We start from the raw sequence: 18,281 nt of genomic DNA, 5'->3' as shown, positions 1-18,281 counted from the left end.
GGGAGAAAGAGAGAACAGAAATTTAAAAAGTGGAGTTTTGGGAACCCATTTGGGATTTGGGGATTTCAGGAATTTGGGAATTTTGGGATTTGTGGACGTCGATGAGGTCGGGCAGGTTGGGGAGGAGCAGGATCCCAGCGGGGCTGAGGGAACCCATGGGGTCAGGAATTTTGGGGATTTCAGGATTTGGGATTTGAGGATTTTTGTTATTTCTGCTCACTGTGCACATCAATGAGGTCGGGCAGGTTGGGGAAGAGCAGCCCCAGCTCCTCCCGGCTCAGCAGCTGCTCCCGGCGCAGGCGCTGGTAAAAGAGCAGGTCCAGGACACGCAGAACACGCAGGTGGGACAGCTCGGTGACAAACAGCTCTGATTGGGGACATTGGGGACATTGGGGACAGCATTGGGGACAGCTCGGTGACAAACAGCTCTGATTGGGGACAGAGGGGACATTGGGGACACAGGTCCAGGACACGCAGAACACGCAGGTGGGACAGCTCGGTGACAAACAGCTCTGATTGGGGACATTGGGGACATCATTGGGACATCATTGGGGACATTGGGGACAGCTCGGTGACAAACAGCTCTGATTGGGGACATTGGGGACATCATTGGGACATCATTGGGGACATCACTGGGGACAGCTCGGTGACAAACAGCTCTGATTGGGGACATTGGGGACATGAAATTCCAGAGGCAGCACCCCCAAATCCGGCCCCAAATCCCAGGAATTCCCTCCCAAATTCACCCCCAATTCCATCCTCCCCAAAACCTCTGGAACCCCCCCTGAGAATTCCAGGATTTTGACCCCCACAATCCCAGAACCGCCCCCCAGAATCCCCAGAATTCTGGGATTGTGACCCCCAGAATCACCCCCCAGACTCCCCAGACCCCCAGAATCCCCGGAATTCCAGGACTGTGACCCCCAGAATTCCCGAATTCCAGGACTGTGACCCCCAGAATTCCCGAATTCCCGTTTTTCCCTCACCATTGATGACCTCCTGCCGATCCACCTCCCTCTGGGACAGGCTGGCCACGAGCTCCCGGCCCAGCGAGTGCTGCCAGCTCTGGGAATTTGGGGAATTCTGCTGCCAGGGGGGCTGGGAATTCTGGGAATTACTAATGTTTTGGGAATTCTGGGTCTGGGAATTGTTCTGGGATTCGGGATCCGGCTCCAGGTCGGGCACGGGGCCCTGCTCGTCCTCCAGGAGGTGAGGGAGGAAAGGATCGAGGCCCAGGCTGGGAGAATCCATGCTCCTGGAAAATGGGAATTGGGGGGAAAAATTGGGGGAAAATGGGGGAAAAGTGGGGGGGAAATTGAGGGAAAACTGGGAAAAAAATGGAGGAAATTGGGGGAAAATATGGGGGGAAAGTTGGGAAAAATTTGGGGGAAATTGGGGTAAAACTGGGAGAAATTGGGGGAAAATTGGGGAAAACTGGGAGAAAAGTGAGGGAAAAATGGAGAAAAATTGGGAGAAAATTGGGAGAAATTGGGAAAAAAATTGGGGAAAATTTGAGGGGAAAAGGGAAAAAAAATTGGGGGAAAAATAGGGAAAAACTGGGAAAAACGGAATTCCAGGGGGGTCACTCACCTGCGCCCCATCTTTGGTGTGTAGGGGGGGGTTGGATTTTCCAGGGATCTGGGAAAAGGATGGAAAAATCACCCAAAATTCCCAAATCCCCAAATTCCCCCAATCCCAAAGGTTTCAGCTTCCAGATCCAGGGATTTCACCCCAAATCCTGCTGCTTTTCCAGGGAGTTCTCCATGGATTTTTAAATGGATTTTCCACTGATTTTTCCAGGAATTTTTCATGGTTTTCCCATGAATTTTTTCATGGTTTCTCCATAGATTTTGAAATGAATTTTCCATGGATTTTCCATGAATTTTCCATGGATTTTTCTACGGATCTCAAAATGGATTTACCAGGGATTTCTTCATGGATTTCCCATGGATTCTGGAGGGAAAAACCTCCTCCTTCCAACCCCCTAAATCCCAACCCCAAAACTCCCAAAACCCCAAATTCCCCCCATCCCACCACTCCCAATTCTCTGGATTCTGACCCCAAACCCCCCTGATCCCAGAATGGGGGTTTGGTTGGTGGGGAATTCTGGGAATTCCTGGGAATCCAGACCTGTTGGAGAGGCTGGAGGCTCAACCTTGATCTTCACCCTCTTCCCAAAAATCCCCAAATCCCAAACTTGGCCCTCCCAATTTCCCTTCGTTTCCCAGACTCCCATCCCAAACCTCCACCACCCCAAACTTTGGGGATCAGAATTCCCAGAATTTGAGCTCAGAATCCCCAAATCCCCGAGGCTCAACCTTGACCAACAACTTCAACCCCAAAACCCCAAATTCCCCCATCCCACCACTCCCAATTCTCCAGATTCCGACCCCAAACCCCCCTGATCCCAGAATGGGGGTTTGTGAGGTGGGGAATTCGGGGAATTCCTGGGAATCCCGACCTGTTGGAGAGGCTGGAGGCGGAGGAGGAGGCCGAGTGCAGGCGGGGGGGGTCGGTGCTGGCGTCCATGTCGACGTCGCTGCGCGAGCGCGGCACCGGCTCGGCCCGGCGGGAGCGGCGCAGCTCCTCCCGCCCCTTCAGCGACTCCGAGCGGCCCAGGCGCACCTCGGGGCGGGAGCTGGGGGGGGAAAAACGGGAATTTGGGTGAGAAATCCGGGGATTCTGGAAAAAATCCGGGAATTCTGGCAAAAATCCCCGGAATCGCGGCGAAAATCCGGCGATGCGCGGCGAAAATTCGCAAGAATTACGGTAAAAATCCGGGGAATTGTGGCCAAAAAACTCAGGGATTTAGAGGAAAAGAATCCTGGGATTGATGGCAAAAATTCTGGGATTTATGAGAAAAAAATGGGAATTCTGGCAAAAATCCCGAGATTCGTAGTGAAAATTTGCAAGAATTACGGTAAAAATCTGAGGAATTGTGGCCAAAAATCCCAGGATTTGAGGCAAAAATAACAAAGATTTAGAGGAAAAAATTATGGGTTTTATGGCTGGAATCTTGGGATTTAGGAGAAAAAAAAAAACCTGGGAATTCTGGCAAAAATCCCAAGATTTACAGCAAAATATTCCAGGAATTACGGTAAAAATCTGGGGAATTGTGGCCAAAAATCTCAGGATTTCAGGCGAAAAAATCCCAGGAATTATGGCCAAAAATCCCAGGGATTGAGGAGAAATAAATCCCAAGGTTTAGAGGAAGAATCCTGGGATTTGGGAGAGAAAAATGCCAGGATTTAGGGGAAAAAAATCCCAGGATTTATGTCAAAAATCACGGAATTTGGAGAAAAAAAAAGTTAAAAAATCCCAATATTTCGCTCAAAACCCACGGGAAAACCCCGGAATTTTGGGGGAAAACCCCGCGGGACCCCCCCAGGGGTGTGGAATTCCCGGAGTTCCGGGAATTTGGCGCTGACCTGTGGTTTTCCAGCAGCCCCTCGGGGACGCTGCCCGTGGACAGGCGCTGCCCCCCGGGCTCGGCGTCGCCGTGGCCGCCCTCGAAATGCTGGATCATGGTCCGGACACTGCCCGGGCGCACTGCTGGGAAAAACAGGGAAAACGGGGGGGAAAACAGGGAATTCCGGGGGTCTGGGGGGGCACGGGCACCATGCCCAGCTCAAACCCCGAATTTCCGGCTCAAAACCCGAATTTCCCAGCTCAAACCCCGAATTTCCGGCTCAAATCCTGAATTTCCCAGCTCAAAACCCGAATTTCCCAGCTCAAATCCCGAATTTCCGGCTCAAATCCCGAATTTCCCAGCTCAAATCCTGAATTTCCCAGCTCAAATCCCGAATTTCCTGGCTCAAATCTCAAAATTCCTGCCCTAAAATTCCAAGTTTCCAGCTCTAATCCTGAATTTCCCAGCACTGATCCCAAAATTCCATCTTAAATCCCAAATTTCCCAGCCCTAATCCTGAATTTCCCTGGCCAAATCCTAAATTTTCCCATCCTAAATTCCCAAATTCCAAACCCCAAATCCTGGCCCTAAATCCCAAATTTTCTCACCGATTCCCACCCCAAAATCCCCAAATTCCCAGGAATTCCAACAGGAAAGGAGAAAAAAAAAAAAAAAAAATCCAAATAAACCCCAAAACCAAAGAGGTGGGAAAAAAAATAAAAGAAGGAAAAATGAAAGGAAAAGCAACAAAAATTTGGGAATTTTTACCTTCCACGGGGGACAGGGGGACATGAAATGCTGGAAAACAAAGAGGAGGTGTCAAAAAAATTCCCAAAATTCCCAGAAAAAAAAAAAAAAAAAAAAGGAATTTGGGAATGCTGATGGGATGAGAACAAAAAAATAAAAAAAAATAAAAATAAAAAGGGAATGATGCCAGGATTGGGGGAATTCCAGGGAAATTTTGGGAATTTTCCAGGAAAATTCTGGGAGAATTCCTGGGTTTTGGGGATTTTTTTTTTAATTTTTAAAGGATTTTAAAGGATTTTCCCCATCCCAAAAAAATTCCAGGATTTCCTGTCCTGCTTTATTTGGGATTTTTGGGATAAATCCTGGATTTTTCCATGGATTCCCAAACCCTGGGATTGGATTTTTTTCGGGGGGGGGATATTTGGGATTTTTTATTCCCCATCCAAACCCACTCCAGGATTCCCCAACCCCCAAATTCCATTTGGATTCCCCCAAAATTCCCTGGAAAAAAAAAAAACAAAAAAACCCCAACAACAACAGAAAAACCAAAACTGGAAAATCTGGGAAAAAATATCCCAGAAAATCCCTTTAAAATCTCAATAAAATCCTATAAAATCCAGGAAAAATCCCGTAAAACCCAGGAAGAATGCCAGGGAATTCCCTGGGGTGCTCCCAGGGCTGGGAAATTTGGGAATTTTCCCTGGGAATTCGTTCTGTGGGCACTCACTGCTCTGGGAGGAGCTCCGGGGTTTCCCGATGTATTTCAGGATCGGGTTCTGCCTCTGCTCCTTCTCCTTCTTGGAGCTGCTGCTCTGTTGGGAAAAAAAAAAAAAAATAAAATAAAATAAATCTGGGAATGCCCTGGCCCTGATCCCAAAATTTTCCCATCCTAAATCCCAAGTTTTCCACCCTAAATCCCAAATTTCCCATTCCAAACCCCAAATTCCCATCTTAAAATCCCAATTCCCGGATTTCCCATCCCAAATCTTAAATTCCTCCTCAAATTTCAATTTTGGGTTCAGATTCCCAGGATTTGGATCAAAAAAATAATGGAATTGAGGTCAAAAATGATGGAATTTGGGTCAAAAAAATCATGGAATTTGGGTCCAAAACTGGATGGAATTTGGGGCAAAAAGACTGTGGGATTTGGGTGGAAATTCCCAGGATTTGGGGGGGAAATTCCCAGGTTGGATTCCTGGGATCTCTCCCTGGAGTTTTCCCAGGAATTCCCCAGGAATTCCCATGGAATTCCCACCTTTTTGGCCTTGGGGAAGAAGGGCAGCCACTTGTCCTTATCCAGGATTTTCTCGGCGGCTCCTCCAGGGCTCCGGAATTCCCGGAATTCCCGGGGCCGGATCCCGGCGTGGGCCATGAAGGTGCTGAGGGCAAAGGCCATGGGAGAGCTGGGAGAGAAAATTCCAGAGGTTGGGAATGCTGGGATTCCCAGAATTCCCGAGGTTGGGATTGCTGGGATTCCCGGAATTCCCAGAAATTCAGGAATGTTCCCAATTCCCTTTTCCCCCCGGGGTTCGCTCACCTCCGCTCCTCCTCGTACTTGGACCTGTGGGAAAAAGGAATTCCCTGGATTCCTCCTTTTCCCAATCCCAAATTCCCCGACCCCAAATCCTCATCAATCCCAAATTATCCCAAATTCCCAGACCTCAAATGCCAAATCCCCATCCCAAATCCCAGATCCCTAATTCCCAAATCCCAAATTCCCCAATTCTCACAGGATGTCCCCGAGCTGTCCCAAATCCCAAATTCCCAATCCCAAATTCCCAAATCCCCAAATTCTCACAGGATGTCTCCTAGCTGTCCCAGCTGTCCCAGTTCCCATTGGGAATTCCCAAATTCCCAAATTCTCACAGGATGTCTCCCAGCTGTCCCAGCTGTCCCAATTCCCAATCCCAAATTCCCAATCCTCACAGGATGTCTCCCAGCTGTCCCAGCTGTCCCCATTCCCATTGGGAATTCCCAAATTCCCAAATCCTCACAGGATGTCTCCCAGCTGTCCCAGCTGTCTCTCTGCCAGCGCCTTCTCCCGCTCGCGGCGTTCCCGGGGCTCCCTCTGGCAATTCCCGGTTTCCAGCTCCTGCAGCTCGTTCTCCCCGTACAGGCTGGCCAGACCCAGAGTGCGCTTGGTCCTGGGGGGAAACACCCCAAAAAAATGGGATTGGGAATTCCCAGAATTCCCAGGAGTCACAGAATTCAGAAAATTCGGGAGTTTTCTGCTTCGTTCTGGGGAAAACCCCAAAAAAAACGGGATCAGGAATTCCCCAAATTTGGGATTTTTCCATTTAGTTCTGGGGGAAAAACACCCCAAAAAATGGGATTGGGAATTCCCAGAATTCCCGGAATTCCCAAAATCTGGGATTTTCCTGAGGTTCTGCCCAAAAAAACTGGGATCAGGACGTCCCAGAATTCCCAAAATTAGGGATTTTCCCAAAAAATTGAGATCAGAAGATCCCGAAATTCCCGATTTTCCTGATGTTTTCCCGGGAACAGCAAGGGAGGTGCCGGAATTCCTGGGAATTTCCCGGGGGAATTTCTGGGAATCTTCTGGGATTTTCTGGGGAATTTTCTGGGAATTTTCTGGGGGATTTTCTGGGGAATTTTCTGGGGGATTTCCCGGGAATTTCCCGGGAATTTTCCCGGGGTTTTCCCCACCTGTACTCCTGGAGCTGCTCCTGGATGTGGGGCAGCAGGAATTCCTGCGCCTGCAGCAGCGCCGGCCGCGCCTCCTCGCCGCTCCGCACCCGCAGCTCTGCAATTCCAGGGAAATTCCCGGATTTTGGGAAGGTCCTGGATGCCCCAGGGGCCGCTTCCCAATTTTCTGCAGGTCCAGGGGGAGAAGTTTGGGAATGGGAATTCCCCGGGAATTCGGAACTCACCGATCTCGGCCAGGAGCGGCTCCGGGAGCTTCACACGGAGGGGCTGGAAAAGAGGGAAAATGAATCCCAAAATCCCGGGAATTCCATCCCAAAATCCATCCCCAAATCGCGGGAATTCCATCCCAAAATCCATCCCAAAAATCCAGAAAATCCTCCCAAAATCCTGGGAATTCCTTCCCAAAATGCATCCTAAAATTCCAGAAGTTCTCCCTAAAATCCCAGAAATTCCCTGGAATTTCCCCCAAAATCCTTGAAATTTTCCCCAAAATCCCAGGAATTCTGTGGGAATTCTGCCCTCACCGCGTTCCTGTCCAGGAAAATATTCCAGATGTCTTTTCCCAGGGCTCGGGAATCTTTGGGGTTGCTGAGCTGGCAGCAAACCTCGGAGCACAGGTGGAAAAGCTGGGAAAAAAAAATTTAAAAAAAAATGGGAATACACAGCCAGGGATGGGCCAGAATTCCAGGGAAAAGGGAGCAAATCCCAGGATTCACCCCCAGGAATGCTCCTGGAATTCTGGGAGGTGCCAAGAATTGGGAATGGGATCCCAAAAGCAGAAAATCCCAGAAATTTTAAGGAAATTCTGGGAATTCTGCTCCATCCATGACCTGGGAAGTGCCAAAATTTGGGAAACGGCTGGGAATTGTTTTGTTTTTTTTTTTTTTTTTCTTGGGAATATTTTTTGGGGAATTTTTTTTGGGAATTTCTTACCAGAGGAGTGGGGTCAGCCTGGGACAGGAGGAACCTCAGGAACACCCCCAGGTGAGCAGGGCGGGATTTGAGCCTCCCCAAATCCTGGAACACGGAATCGCTCTGGGAATGCACAGAGAGAGGGGAAAAAAATGGGAAAAGTTGGGATTTGGGATGGGGTTGATCCCTGAAAAATCCCCAAAGAAAGCAGAGCAGGGAATGCTGGAATTGTTTGGGATGGGAAAAAAATCCCTTCAAAAATCCCACCAGGAATTCCAAAAACCCCCCAAATCCCACCTGGAATTCCCAAAATTCCCACCAGGAACCCCCCAGATTCACCCCTCAAAACCCCCCCCAAGGTATTCCCAAATTCCCCCAAATTCCCATTTTCCCACCTCGTTGCTGGCGTATCCCTGCTCACAATCCTCCTCAGGGCCGATGATTTGGGGTCTCCCTGATCCCTATCCCAAAAAAAAAAAAAAACCAACAGGATTAAACTTTGGGAACAGCTCTGGGGAATTCCAGGAATTTTTCCTGGAATTTTTCCCAGATTTATTTTATTTTTCTGGGGGAATTTCCAGCCCCACCTGATCCTTGGGCGAGCTCCGGGGGCTGCAGGGTTGGGAAATTCCCGAATTCCGAGCCTGGGATGGGAAATTTGGGATCAGAATTTTTGGGGGGAATTCCCAAAAATTCCTTGGAATTCCCAAAGGGAAATTTCCAGACAGGGGGGGGGGGGGGGGGGAATTCTTGGAGATTCCCAAATTTTTGGGGGGAATTTTGGGGGAAGTTTTTTCACCTCTCTTGGAATTTTCTTTTCATCCTTTTCCCAAATTTTTCCCGGAATTTTCACCCCCTTTTCCTGAGTTTTTCCCTCCCTTTTCCCAGTTTTCCCCCGGATTTTTCCTGGACTTTTCCTGGATTTTTCCCCCTCACCTCTGTGGACTCCAGCCCTGGTTCCCCATCCTGGGAATCCATGGAAAATCGTCCTGGGAGCCGCGGGGATCCCGACCCCGAGCCCGGGAGGCTCCGGAAAAATTCTCCTTCCACAGCCCGGAACCCCAAATCCTGGGAAAAGGGGAAAAATGGGAATGGGGGAATTCCCTGGGCAGGAATTGCCAGGAAATGAAGATTTGGGATCATGGAAAACCTGGGAATGGGGGAATTCCAGGAATTCCCAATGTGGGAATTCCCAGAAAATGAAGATTTGGGGTCAGGGATAACCTGGGAATGGGGGAATTCCGGGAATTCCTAACGTGGGAATTCCCAAAAAATGAAGATTTAGGATTGCGGAAAAGCCAGGAATGGGGGAATCCTGGGAATTCCCAGTGCAGGAATTCCCAGGAAATTCAGCTTTGAGGAAACAAAGGGACCAAAATCCCTCCGCTCCCACAATTCCCTCGGTGTTTTTTTTTTGGGAAAAACCGAAATTCTGGGATTCCCAGTGCTCTGAAAAGATGGGGAATGCCTGAGGGATGATCCCAGGATGGATTCCCGGTTTACCGAGGCCCCCTGGGATTCCTGCAGGATTTTCAGCTGCAGTTGGCTCACGCGGCGCCGAGCTCCCTCCAGCTGCTCCTCCACGGCCGCGCCCGGGTGGCGCTGCAGCAGCTCCTGGAAACGCTGCAAGGAACAATTCCCAGCCACGATCATCCCAAATCCCCAGAACCCCAAAAATCCCAGCCTGACACTCAGGGGTGGGGCTGCACGGCTTTCTCTGGGGTTACACGGGGATTTTCGGGGATTTTTTCGGGGATTTTTTGGGATTTTTCTGGGATTTTATTGGAATTTTTTCTGGGATTTTTGGGGTTTTTTTTCCTGGGATCTTCCCCTTTCTGGGAAGAAGGTGGGAAAAGGGGGAAAAAAGGAAAAAAAGGAAAAAAAGAGAGGAAAACGGAGAAATAAGCAGGAAAAATTTGGGACTGAGGGGGGGAAAAGGGGAGAAAAGCGGGAAAAAAGAGGAAAAAAGGAGAAAAAAGGAGAAAAAGTGGGGAAAAAGTGGGGAAAAAGTGGGGAAAAAGTGGGGAAAAAGTGGGGAAAAAGTGGGGAAAAAGTGGGGAAAAAGTGGGGAAAAAGTGGGGAAAAAGTGGGGAAAAGCCAGAAAAAAAAGGGAAATGAAGGGAGAAAAGTGGAAAAAAGCGGAAAAGAGGGAGAAAATAGGGGGGGAAGTGGGAAAAGGTGGGAAAGAGGTGGGAAAAAATGGGAACAAAGTAGGAAAAAAAGTGGGGGAAAATGGGAAAAAAGTGAGGAAAAATGGGAAAAAAGTGGGGAAAAAGTGGGGGAAAAATGGGGGAAAAGCGGGGAAAAGCGGGGAAAAGCGGGGAAAAGCGGGGAAAAGCGGGGAAAAGCGGGGAAAAGCAGGGAAAAGCAGGGAAAAGCAGGGAAAAGCAGGGAAAAGCAGGGAAAAGCAGGGAAAAGCAGGGAAAAGCAGGGAAAAGCAGGGAAAAGCAGGGAAAAGCAGGGAAAAGCAGGGAAAAGCAGGGAAAAGCAGGGAAAAGCAGGGAAAAGCAGGAATAGTGTTCAAAGTGTTGAAAGGGGTGGTGGGGGTACCTGTAGCTCGGCCTCCTCCTGGCGCAGCATGTTCCGCAGGATCTGCGCCGCGTGCCTCTGCACCTCGGGGTCCTGACAGCCCCGGGAAACGGGAAAACAACGTGGGGAAACCACGGGAATAACGGGGAATAATGGGAATAATGGGGATGGGAAATGTGGGGAAACCACGGGAAAAACGGGAATAGAATGGGAATAATGGGGATGGGAAATGTGGGGAAGACACGGGAATAATGGGGAATATAATGGGGAAAATGGGAATGGGAAATGTGGGGAAACCACGGGAAAAATGGGAATAATGGGAATGGGAAATGTGGGGAAACCACAGGAAAAACGGGAAGATAATGGGAATAATGGGGATGGGAACAGTGGGGAAACCATGGGAATATAATGGGAATAATGGGGATGGGAACAGTGGGGAAACCACGGGAAAAATGGGGAAAATGGGAATGGGAAATGTGGGGAAATCACGGGAAAAATGGGAATGGGAAATGTGGGGAAACCACGGGAATAACGGGAATATAATGGGGAAAATGGGAATGGGAAATGTGGGGAAACCATGGGAATAATAGGAATATAATGGGGAAAATGGGAATGGGAAATGTGGGGAATAATGGGAATGGGAACCATGGGGAAATCATGGGGAATAACAGGAAAAATGGGAATACTGGGAATGGGAAGAGGAATGAGCCTAGGGAGGGGTTGGGATCTCCTCAGGCAATTCTGGGATCCCCTGGGGGAGTTCTGATATTCCCTCTGGAATTCGGGGATCCCCTCTGGAATTTTGGGATCCCCTCTGGAATTCTGGCTCACCTGCAGGGCCCTGGGCTCGGTGGTGGAATTTGGGGTTTCTCTGATGGAATTTGGGGTTTCCCTGATGGAATCTGGGGTTTCTCTGATGGAATTTTGGGTTTTTCTGATGGAATTTGGGGTTTCTCTGATGGAATTTGGGGTTTCTCTGATGGAATTTGGGGTTTCCCTGAGGCAATTCTGGCTCACCTGCAGGGGCCTGGGCTCGGTGATGCGCTGGGGGGGCCCTTGGGGACATCCCGGGGGTTCTGGCTCCTGCTGTGACCCCGAAATTCCCACGGATCCAGGGGGGGATCCCAGCAGGGTCAGGGCCACGTAGGCACCAGCTGGGGAAAGAAAACAACAAAGGGAATGTCAGGAGAAATTCCAGGAAAAGTTTGGGATAAAGGGGAGTCACAGGGAAAAGCTGACGTGAAAAAATTCCAGGAAAAAAAAAATCAGAGTGAGGGGGATTTATGCTGGAAAAATCTGGGATTCCACAAAAAAAAAAAAAAAAAAAAAAGGGAAAAGGCAGTGAAAAGGATTTTCAGGAGAAATTTCCAGGGAAAAGAAAAAATTGAGGGAAAATTCCCAGGAGAAATAGGAGTGAGAAGGATTTTCAGGAAACACTTGGGAAAAGAGGTGAGAAAAACTTCCAGGAGAGCAAATTTACAAGAAAAAGTTCCCAGGAAAAATTGGAGTAAGAAGGATTTCCTGGAAAATTTACAAGAAAAAAAAATCCCAGGGAAAAGGGAGTGAGAAGGATTTCCAGGAAAAATCTGGGATGAGAAATAAGAAAGATTTCCTGAAAAAAAAAGTGGGAAAAAGGGTGGGAACAAGTCAGACTCCACTGAAATTCCCAACTCTGCTTTTTGCCATGGAATGGAAGAGAATTCCAGGAATTCCAGCCCTGTACTCACACTTGATCAACTTCACCACTTCCAGGTGGGAGCTGTTGGTCACCATTGTTCCATTCACCTGAAAAGCAGGGAAAGGGGCTGGGGAAAAAAAAAAAAAAGGGAATTTCCTGGGAATTTTGGGAAGGGGGATTTGGGACACCGACCTTGACGATCCGGTCGCCCCTCCTGCACCCCGGCCCTCATGGCAGCCCCACCTGGATACAGGGAAGAGTCAGGAAAAAATAAAAAAAAAAATCCCAATTTCATCTGGAATATTCCATAGGATTTTTCATTCCCTCAACCCCATCCCATCCAATCCCAGTGCACCCAAACTGGGATAATTTCCCCCATTTTTCCCACATTTTCCTCCAATTCGCCAATGTTTTCCTCAGTTTTCCCATTTTTTTTTCCTTCCCCCCCCCATTTTCTGTATTTCCTCCTGCATTTTCTCTATTTTCCTACATTTTCCTGCTGTTTCCCCATTCTCCCACCATTTTCCTCACCTTTCTCCCATTTCCTCCCATTTCCCCCATTTTCTCTATTTTCCCTCACCTCCCCCACATTTTCTCCCTTTTCCGCCCATTATTCTCCATTTTCTGCCCATTTTCCCCTCTTTTTCTCCATTTCCCTCAGATTTTCCTCACGTTCCCGCCATTTCTCCATTTTCCCTCCATTTTCCCCTCACGTTCCCCCATTTTCTCCCCTCACGTTCCCCCCATTTTCTCCCCATTTTCTCCCTCACGTTCCCCCATTTTCCCCCTCACGTTCCCCCATTTCTCCCCCTTTTCCCCCTCACGTTCCCCCCGTTTCCCCCTCACGTTCCCCGCATTTTCCTCCTCCCTTTTCCCCCTCATGCTCCCCCCATTTTCTCCCCTCACGTTCCCCCCATTTTCTCCCCTCACGTTCCCCCCATTTTCTCCCCATTTTCTCCCTCACGTTCCCCCATTTTCCCCCTCACGTTCCCCCCATTTTCTCCCCATTTTCCCCCTCACGTTCCCCCGTTTCCCCCTCACGTTCCCCCCATTTTCCCCCTCACGTTCCCGCCCCCCCATTTTCTCCCCATTTTCCCCCTCACGTTCCCCCCGTTTCCCCCTCACGTTCCCCGCATTTTCCTCCTCCCCTTTCCCCCTCATGGCTCCCCCCATTTTCCCCTCACGCTCCCACCATTTTCTCCCCGTTTTCTCCGTTTCCCCCCCATGTTCTCCCAAAGGCTGAAGCAGGGGATGGATGAGGGGACCCCCGGGCCCCATGTCCGTCCCCGTGTCCCCACCCGGCCGCACGGACTGCACGAGCACGACGCGGTCGCCGCTGACGGTGAAGCCGAAGCCATGCTGGTCCCGCTGGATGATGACACAGCGCTGCACCAGCCCTGCGGACACGGGACGGGAAAGCGACAGACACAGGGACAGACACAGGTACAGACGGACACAGGGACACAGGGGACAGCGACAGACAGACACGGGGACACAGGGACAGCGACAGACAGACACGGGGACACAGGGGACCAGCGACAGACAGACACGGGGACACAGGGGACAGCGACAGACGGACACAGGGACAGGGACACATGGGACAGAAAGACACAGGGGACAGAAAGACACAGGGGACAGAAAGACACAGGGACACAGGGGACAGACGGACACAGGCACAGGGACACAGGGACAGACAGACACAGGGACAGGAGGGAATGAGGCTCCAGAGTTTGGGTTGGCTCCAGGGGCTGCCGAGGCTCATGGGCATCGTCCACCCCTGACCACCAGCTCTGGTGTCCACCCCTGACCTCGTGGCCATTGTCCACTCCTGACCACCAGCTCTGGTGGTCCACTCCTGACTCCAGACTCCCCAGGCCCGATTTCCCCTTGTGGGAGCCCAAATCCCAACACTCCAAAGGCATGGAAAGATCCAGGAGACCCACCCCTGACCCTGAGTGCCCACGGAGTGCCCATTCCCAGATTCCCACCTGTGGATTCCGAGGTGTCCGAGGGCTGCCGCTGGTGGCCGGGGGACCTTCGCTCCGAAGGGGAATCACCCAGGGAAGAGGAGAGGCTGCTCAACCTGGACATTCGGGAATTTGGGAATTTGGGAATGGCCAGAGATGACCCCTGGGCACTCCCAGGACAGCTGGACACGCTCTCTGGCCACTCTGGAAAATCCAATCCCGAGGAATTCCAGGAATTCCCTCAGGGATGGGGATCCAGCCCTCCCTGAGCCCCTTCCCAACCCTTTTTCCATGGAAAAATCATCCCAAATTTCCCACCCTGACCCAGCTCGAGGCCGTTCCCTCTGGTCCTGTCCCATTCCCTGGGATCAGATCCCAAAATCCCAGGGAAGATCCCAAAATTCCCCCTTTTTCTCCAGCTGAGCCCCTCCAGGAGGAAGAAAAAAAAAAAAAAAAATCCTGTAGGATTTTCCTGCTCCTTTTCCAGCTTTTCCAGCCCATTCCCAATTTCCCATCCCTTTTTCCACAGGAGGCCCCAGACCTGGACACTGCCCTGGACATTCCCAGCCAATCTGGAGGAAAATCAGGATTAAACCCTCGGGATTATCCCACGGCCAAACCCAGGTCAGCCTTTGTTATCCACACAAAAAATATATATAATATATATTTTTTTTTTTCCCCATCTCAAAACCCCCAAATTTTGGGATTTGTGGCATTCCCAAGACATTTTTCCTTAAAAGCCAATTTCCAGGAATTTCCAAAATCCCAGCCAGGGGTGATCCAAAGGTATCCAGAGGCTTTTTCTGCCCTCTGAAGCAGCTGGGGCTTAACAAGGCTATAAAAAAGTCATTTAATTCGGGATTAATTAAAGCTCCTTAATTGCCTTAGGCGGCCGAGCCACGGCAATTCCCACAATTCCCACAATTCCCGTTCCAGTGGCACCTCCAGAGGGATCCCAGCCCTTCTCCCTCCTCAAAAATTCCAAATTCCCAAAAAAATTTGAGCTCGAAATGGGCAAAATTGACCCCAAATCCCAAATTCCACAGCTCCAGAAAATCCTGGATTTTGGGGGGATTCCCAGGGAAATGTTGGATCTCTTTCCCAGTTTTCTGTGGGATTTTCCAGAGAGAAATTCCCAAATTTATTTTGGGAAGGAACACAGTGGTCAGAAATGTTGGAAAGGAGAATTTTTCCCCCATTTTCCCTGCCTTTAAACCCAGATTTTGGTGGATTTTCCAGCTGGGAATTCAAACTCATTTTGGGAAGGAATTTCCACTGCCTGGAGCAATCCCAAACCTTTGAAAATTCGGATTTTTCCCTTTTTTTTCTGCTTTTTTCCCTCCTGGCTCCATCCCAAGGTTTCCCTGGGGCAGTTTCCCGAGGGATGGGGGAGGAATTCCCCTGGAATTTGCACATCCCAAAAAATTCCAGGATCATTTTCCATCCATCCCCAGACAGAGAGGGGGGAAGTGGAAGAATCCAAATATTTTTATTTTATTCCTCTTTTTTTCCAGCTGGAATTCTTTCCTCTCACCCCAGATTCCAGGGATGTGGATATGGAACAATTCCCATTTCCTGGATTTATTTCCCTTTCCTTTTCCCAGTTTTTCTGGGGTGTTTTCCTGATTTTTTTCCCCAATCTTATTCCCTTTTATTTTCCTTTTACTTCCACCCAATTCAAAGGATTTTTGGGAATTTTCACGCAGCTTCTGGCTCTTCCCAAAATAATTCCCTTTTCTGGAGCTGTGGAAAAAAGGGGGGGAAAAAAAAGGAAAAAAAGCTCCTGATCTGGGAGAATTCTGGGAAATTCCAGCTGGGATTGATCCCAATCATTCCTCATCCTTTCACCTGAAAAATCCCATGGGAAAAACCAGGGTGAAAAGCAGGAAAAGCAGGGGGGGGAAAAATCCCATTTTCCTAAGTTTCTGAGCACTGAATTCCCCCCCCACAAGGAAATCTGGAATTCCAGGAGCAGCCTGGAGGATTTTTCCCATAAAATTCCAAATTTTTATGGAGCAGAATTTTGGGAATATTCAATCTCAAACTTTCCAAGCTTTTCCCAATCCCTTCTGCTCATTCCTAATTTTTTTTTTTTTTGGGGGGGGAGATCTGATCCCTTTGGAATCTCCCACAGGAGCCAGAATTCCCAAAAATCCATAAATTTTTAATGGAAACAACCCTAAATTCCAAATTCTTTTCCCACAGGGAAAAATCAGAAAATCAGGAATGTGGAACAGCTTTGATTCCCAAATTAATAAATTAATTGGGAATCTCAGGGAAATTTTTTGTTGTTGTTGTTTTCCCCCTCCCACATTCTGGGAATGTTCTGGAGGAATTTGGGAGTTTGGATCCCGCTGGAATTTCTCCTCGAATTTGCAACATTTGGTTCCCTCCCTGCTGGGGGCTGTGGCTCTGCTGCTTTCCCTGGAAAAACACCAGGAAAATCATGGGAGAGATGCGAGAAAAATAGAATTTTTTCCCATTTTTCCTGGGGTTTAGTCCCATTTTTCCTGTTTTTTTTTTTTTCTTTTTTTTTTTTTCTTGGATTTTTTTCCCCATTTTCGCTGGATTTTTTCCCCCCATTTTTCCTGGATTTTCCCCCATTTTTCTGGGGATTTTCCCCCCACTTTTCCCTGGGGATTTTTTTCCCACTTTTCCTGCTTTAAACCCTGATTTATCCCAGGTTTGTGTGGGATTTTCCAGCTGGGAATCCCAAAGACAAGAAGGGAGCCCAAATATAGAAAATAGGAATTTTTTTCTGTTTTTTTTTTTGGAAATCTCCCAGGAATTGTCAGAAAGCTGCTCCAATTGCAGCTCCGAGAATTCCCAGCAGGGTAATGATTAACAGGAAGCCACTCCTGGAAAAGTGGAAGTGGCAGAGCTGGTTGGCTGGGAATTCTGGATCCTGGGAATTCCCTAGCCCGGGGGATCCTTTTTCCCCATCCCCAAAATTCCCCTGGGAAATGGAATCCACGGAATTCTGTGCCTGGAGGGATCCTCAAATTCCTGGGATGAGGGAGGGAAAATTTTCTCAATCCCAAGGGGGTCCAGGATGGAACTGGGCACTCACAGAGATGGAGAATTCATGGAATAATCTGGGATAAGGATCCAGGATTTATCCCACAAATCCCAAATAAATCAGCACAGGGAATTCTGGAATAATTTGGGATGGAAAAAAATCCTTAAATCCCAAAAACTCCAATCCCTGGGACATTCCCACCATCCGATCCCATTCCAGGAATCCTCAGCTGAATTCTTGAATTTATCCCAGAAAAACCTCCAGGGTTTTCCAAGGGTTTATCCCAGAAGAATTCTCAAATTAATCCCCCCCAAAAATGAGATTTTCCCAGGGTTTACACCACACAAAATTCCTCAAATCAACCCCAAAAACAAGCGGGATTTTCCAAGGGTTTACCCTACACAAAATTACCGAATTTCCCCCCAAAGCCAGCAGGATTTTCCAAGGGTTTATCCCACACGAATTCCCAATTTTTGCTTTAAATGAGAAAATAAACCAGGATAAAGCGAATTCCCAGCGGTGGATACTGGAAATATCCCAAAAATCAGAACGGTTTGGGATATTCCCCCCCTCCAACTCCCCAAATCCCAGAAATTTTATCCCAAAATGCTGCAGGGATGGGCTGGGGGCTCCACCCCGATCCAAACCCCATCCCTTGAACCCCCAGAGACAAAAAAAATCCCAGATTTTAACCCCAAAATCCCAAAGTTTCTCTCCAAATTGCTGATTTTCCCTCGGGAGAGGCTGTGAGGGCTCCAGACCGGGCTGAGCCCCCTCCTGAACCCCCAGAGCCCCAAATCCCAGAATTTCACCCCAAAACACCCCAAAACCACAGAATTTCACCCCAAATCACTGCACAGACGGGGTGTGGGCTGATTTTCCCTCCTCTAAGCCCCAAAATCCCAGAATTTCACCCCAAATCGCAGCTTTTCCCCTGAGGAATGAGCTGAGGGCTCCAGAACTGGCTGAGCTCCCTCCTTGAATCCCCAGAGCCCCAAAATCCCGGAATTTCACCCCAAAACTCTGAGGGACGGGGTGGGGGGTCAGGGACGAGACGAGCCCCCTCCTCTAAGCCCCAAAATCCCAGAATTTCATCCCAAATCCCAGAATTTCACCCCAATCACTGCAGGGACAGGGTGGGAGTCGGGACGAGCTGAGCTCGTTTTTCCCCAAGCCCCCAGATCCCCAAAATCCTCGAATTTCACCCCAAATCTTCGCTTTTTCCCCCGAGGAATGGGGTGAGGGCTCCAGGACGAGCTGAGCCCCCTCCCCAAACCCCCCAAACCCCAGAGTTTTACCCCAAATCCCTGCTTTTCCACCAAAACCTCAGAATTTCCCCTCAAATCGCCGCTA

General features: G+C 49.2%; 1 protein-coding gene across 1 annotated transcript in view; it reads right to left on the bottom strand.

Moving 5' to 3' along the window:
* Positions 1–18,281, bottom strand: part of LOC106863788 (rho guanine nucleotide exchange factor 11) — a 29,774-nt gene that overhangs the window by 10,781 nt on the left and 712 nt on the right. Inside the window, 25 exon segments of the mRNA XM_088181053.1 lie at positions 221–367; positions 987–1,255; positions 1,591–1,638; positions 2,462–2,638; positions 3,429–3,552; positions 4,178–4,207; positions 4,884–4,968; positions 5,412–5,559; positions 5,694–5,717; positions 6,151–6,300; positions 6,824–6,920; positions 7,048–7,090; positions 7,348–7,449; positions 7,757–7,858; positions 8,131–8,196; positions 8,323–8,379; positions 8,672–8,803; positions 9,239–9,358; positions 10,286–10,357; positions 11,282–11,418; positions 11,992–12,049; positions 12,135–12,152; positions 12,154–12,185; positions 13,241–13,339; positions 13,931–14,025. Coding sequence (XP_088037179.1) covers positions 221–367; positions 987–1,255; positions 1,591–1,638; positions 2,462–2,638; positions 3,429–3,552; positions 4,178–4,207; positions 4,884–4,968; positions 5,412–5,559; positions 5,694–5,717; positions 6,151–6,300; positions 6,824–6,920; positions 7,048–7,090; positions 7,348–7,449; positions 7,757–7,858; positions 8,131–8,196; positions 8,323–8,379; positions 8,672–8,803; positions 9,239–9,358; positions 10,286–10,357; positions 11,282–11,418; positions 11,992–12,049; positions 12,135–12,152; positions 12,154–12,185; positions 13,241–13,339; positions 13,931–14,025 — 2,432 coding nt within the window.

This window comes from Sturnus vulgaris, chromosome 31 (genome assembly GCF_052056855.1).
Source record: "Sturnus vulgaris isolate bStuVul1 chromosome 31, bStuVul1.hap1, whole genome shotgun sequence".
Lineage (NCBI taxonomy): Eukaryota > Metazoa > Chordata > Aves > Passeriformes > Sturnidae > Sturnus > Sturnus vulgaris.
Note: the sequence above shows the minus strand (reverse complement) of the source record. Positions and strands in the feature narration are given on the sequence as shown.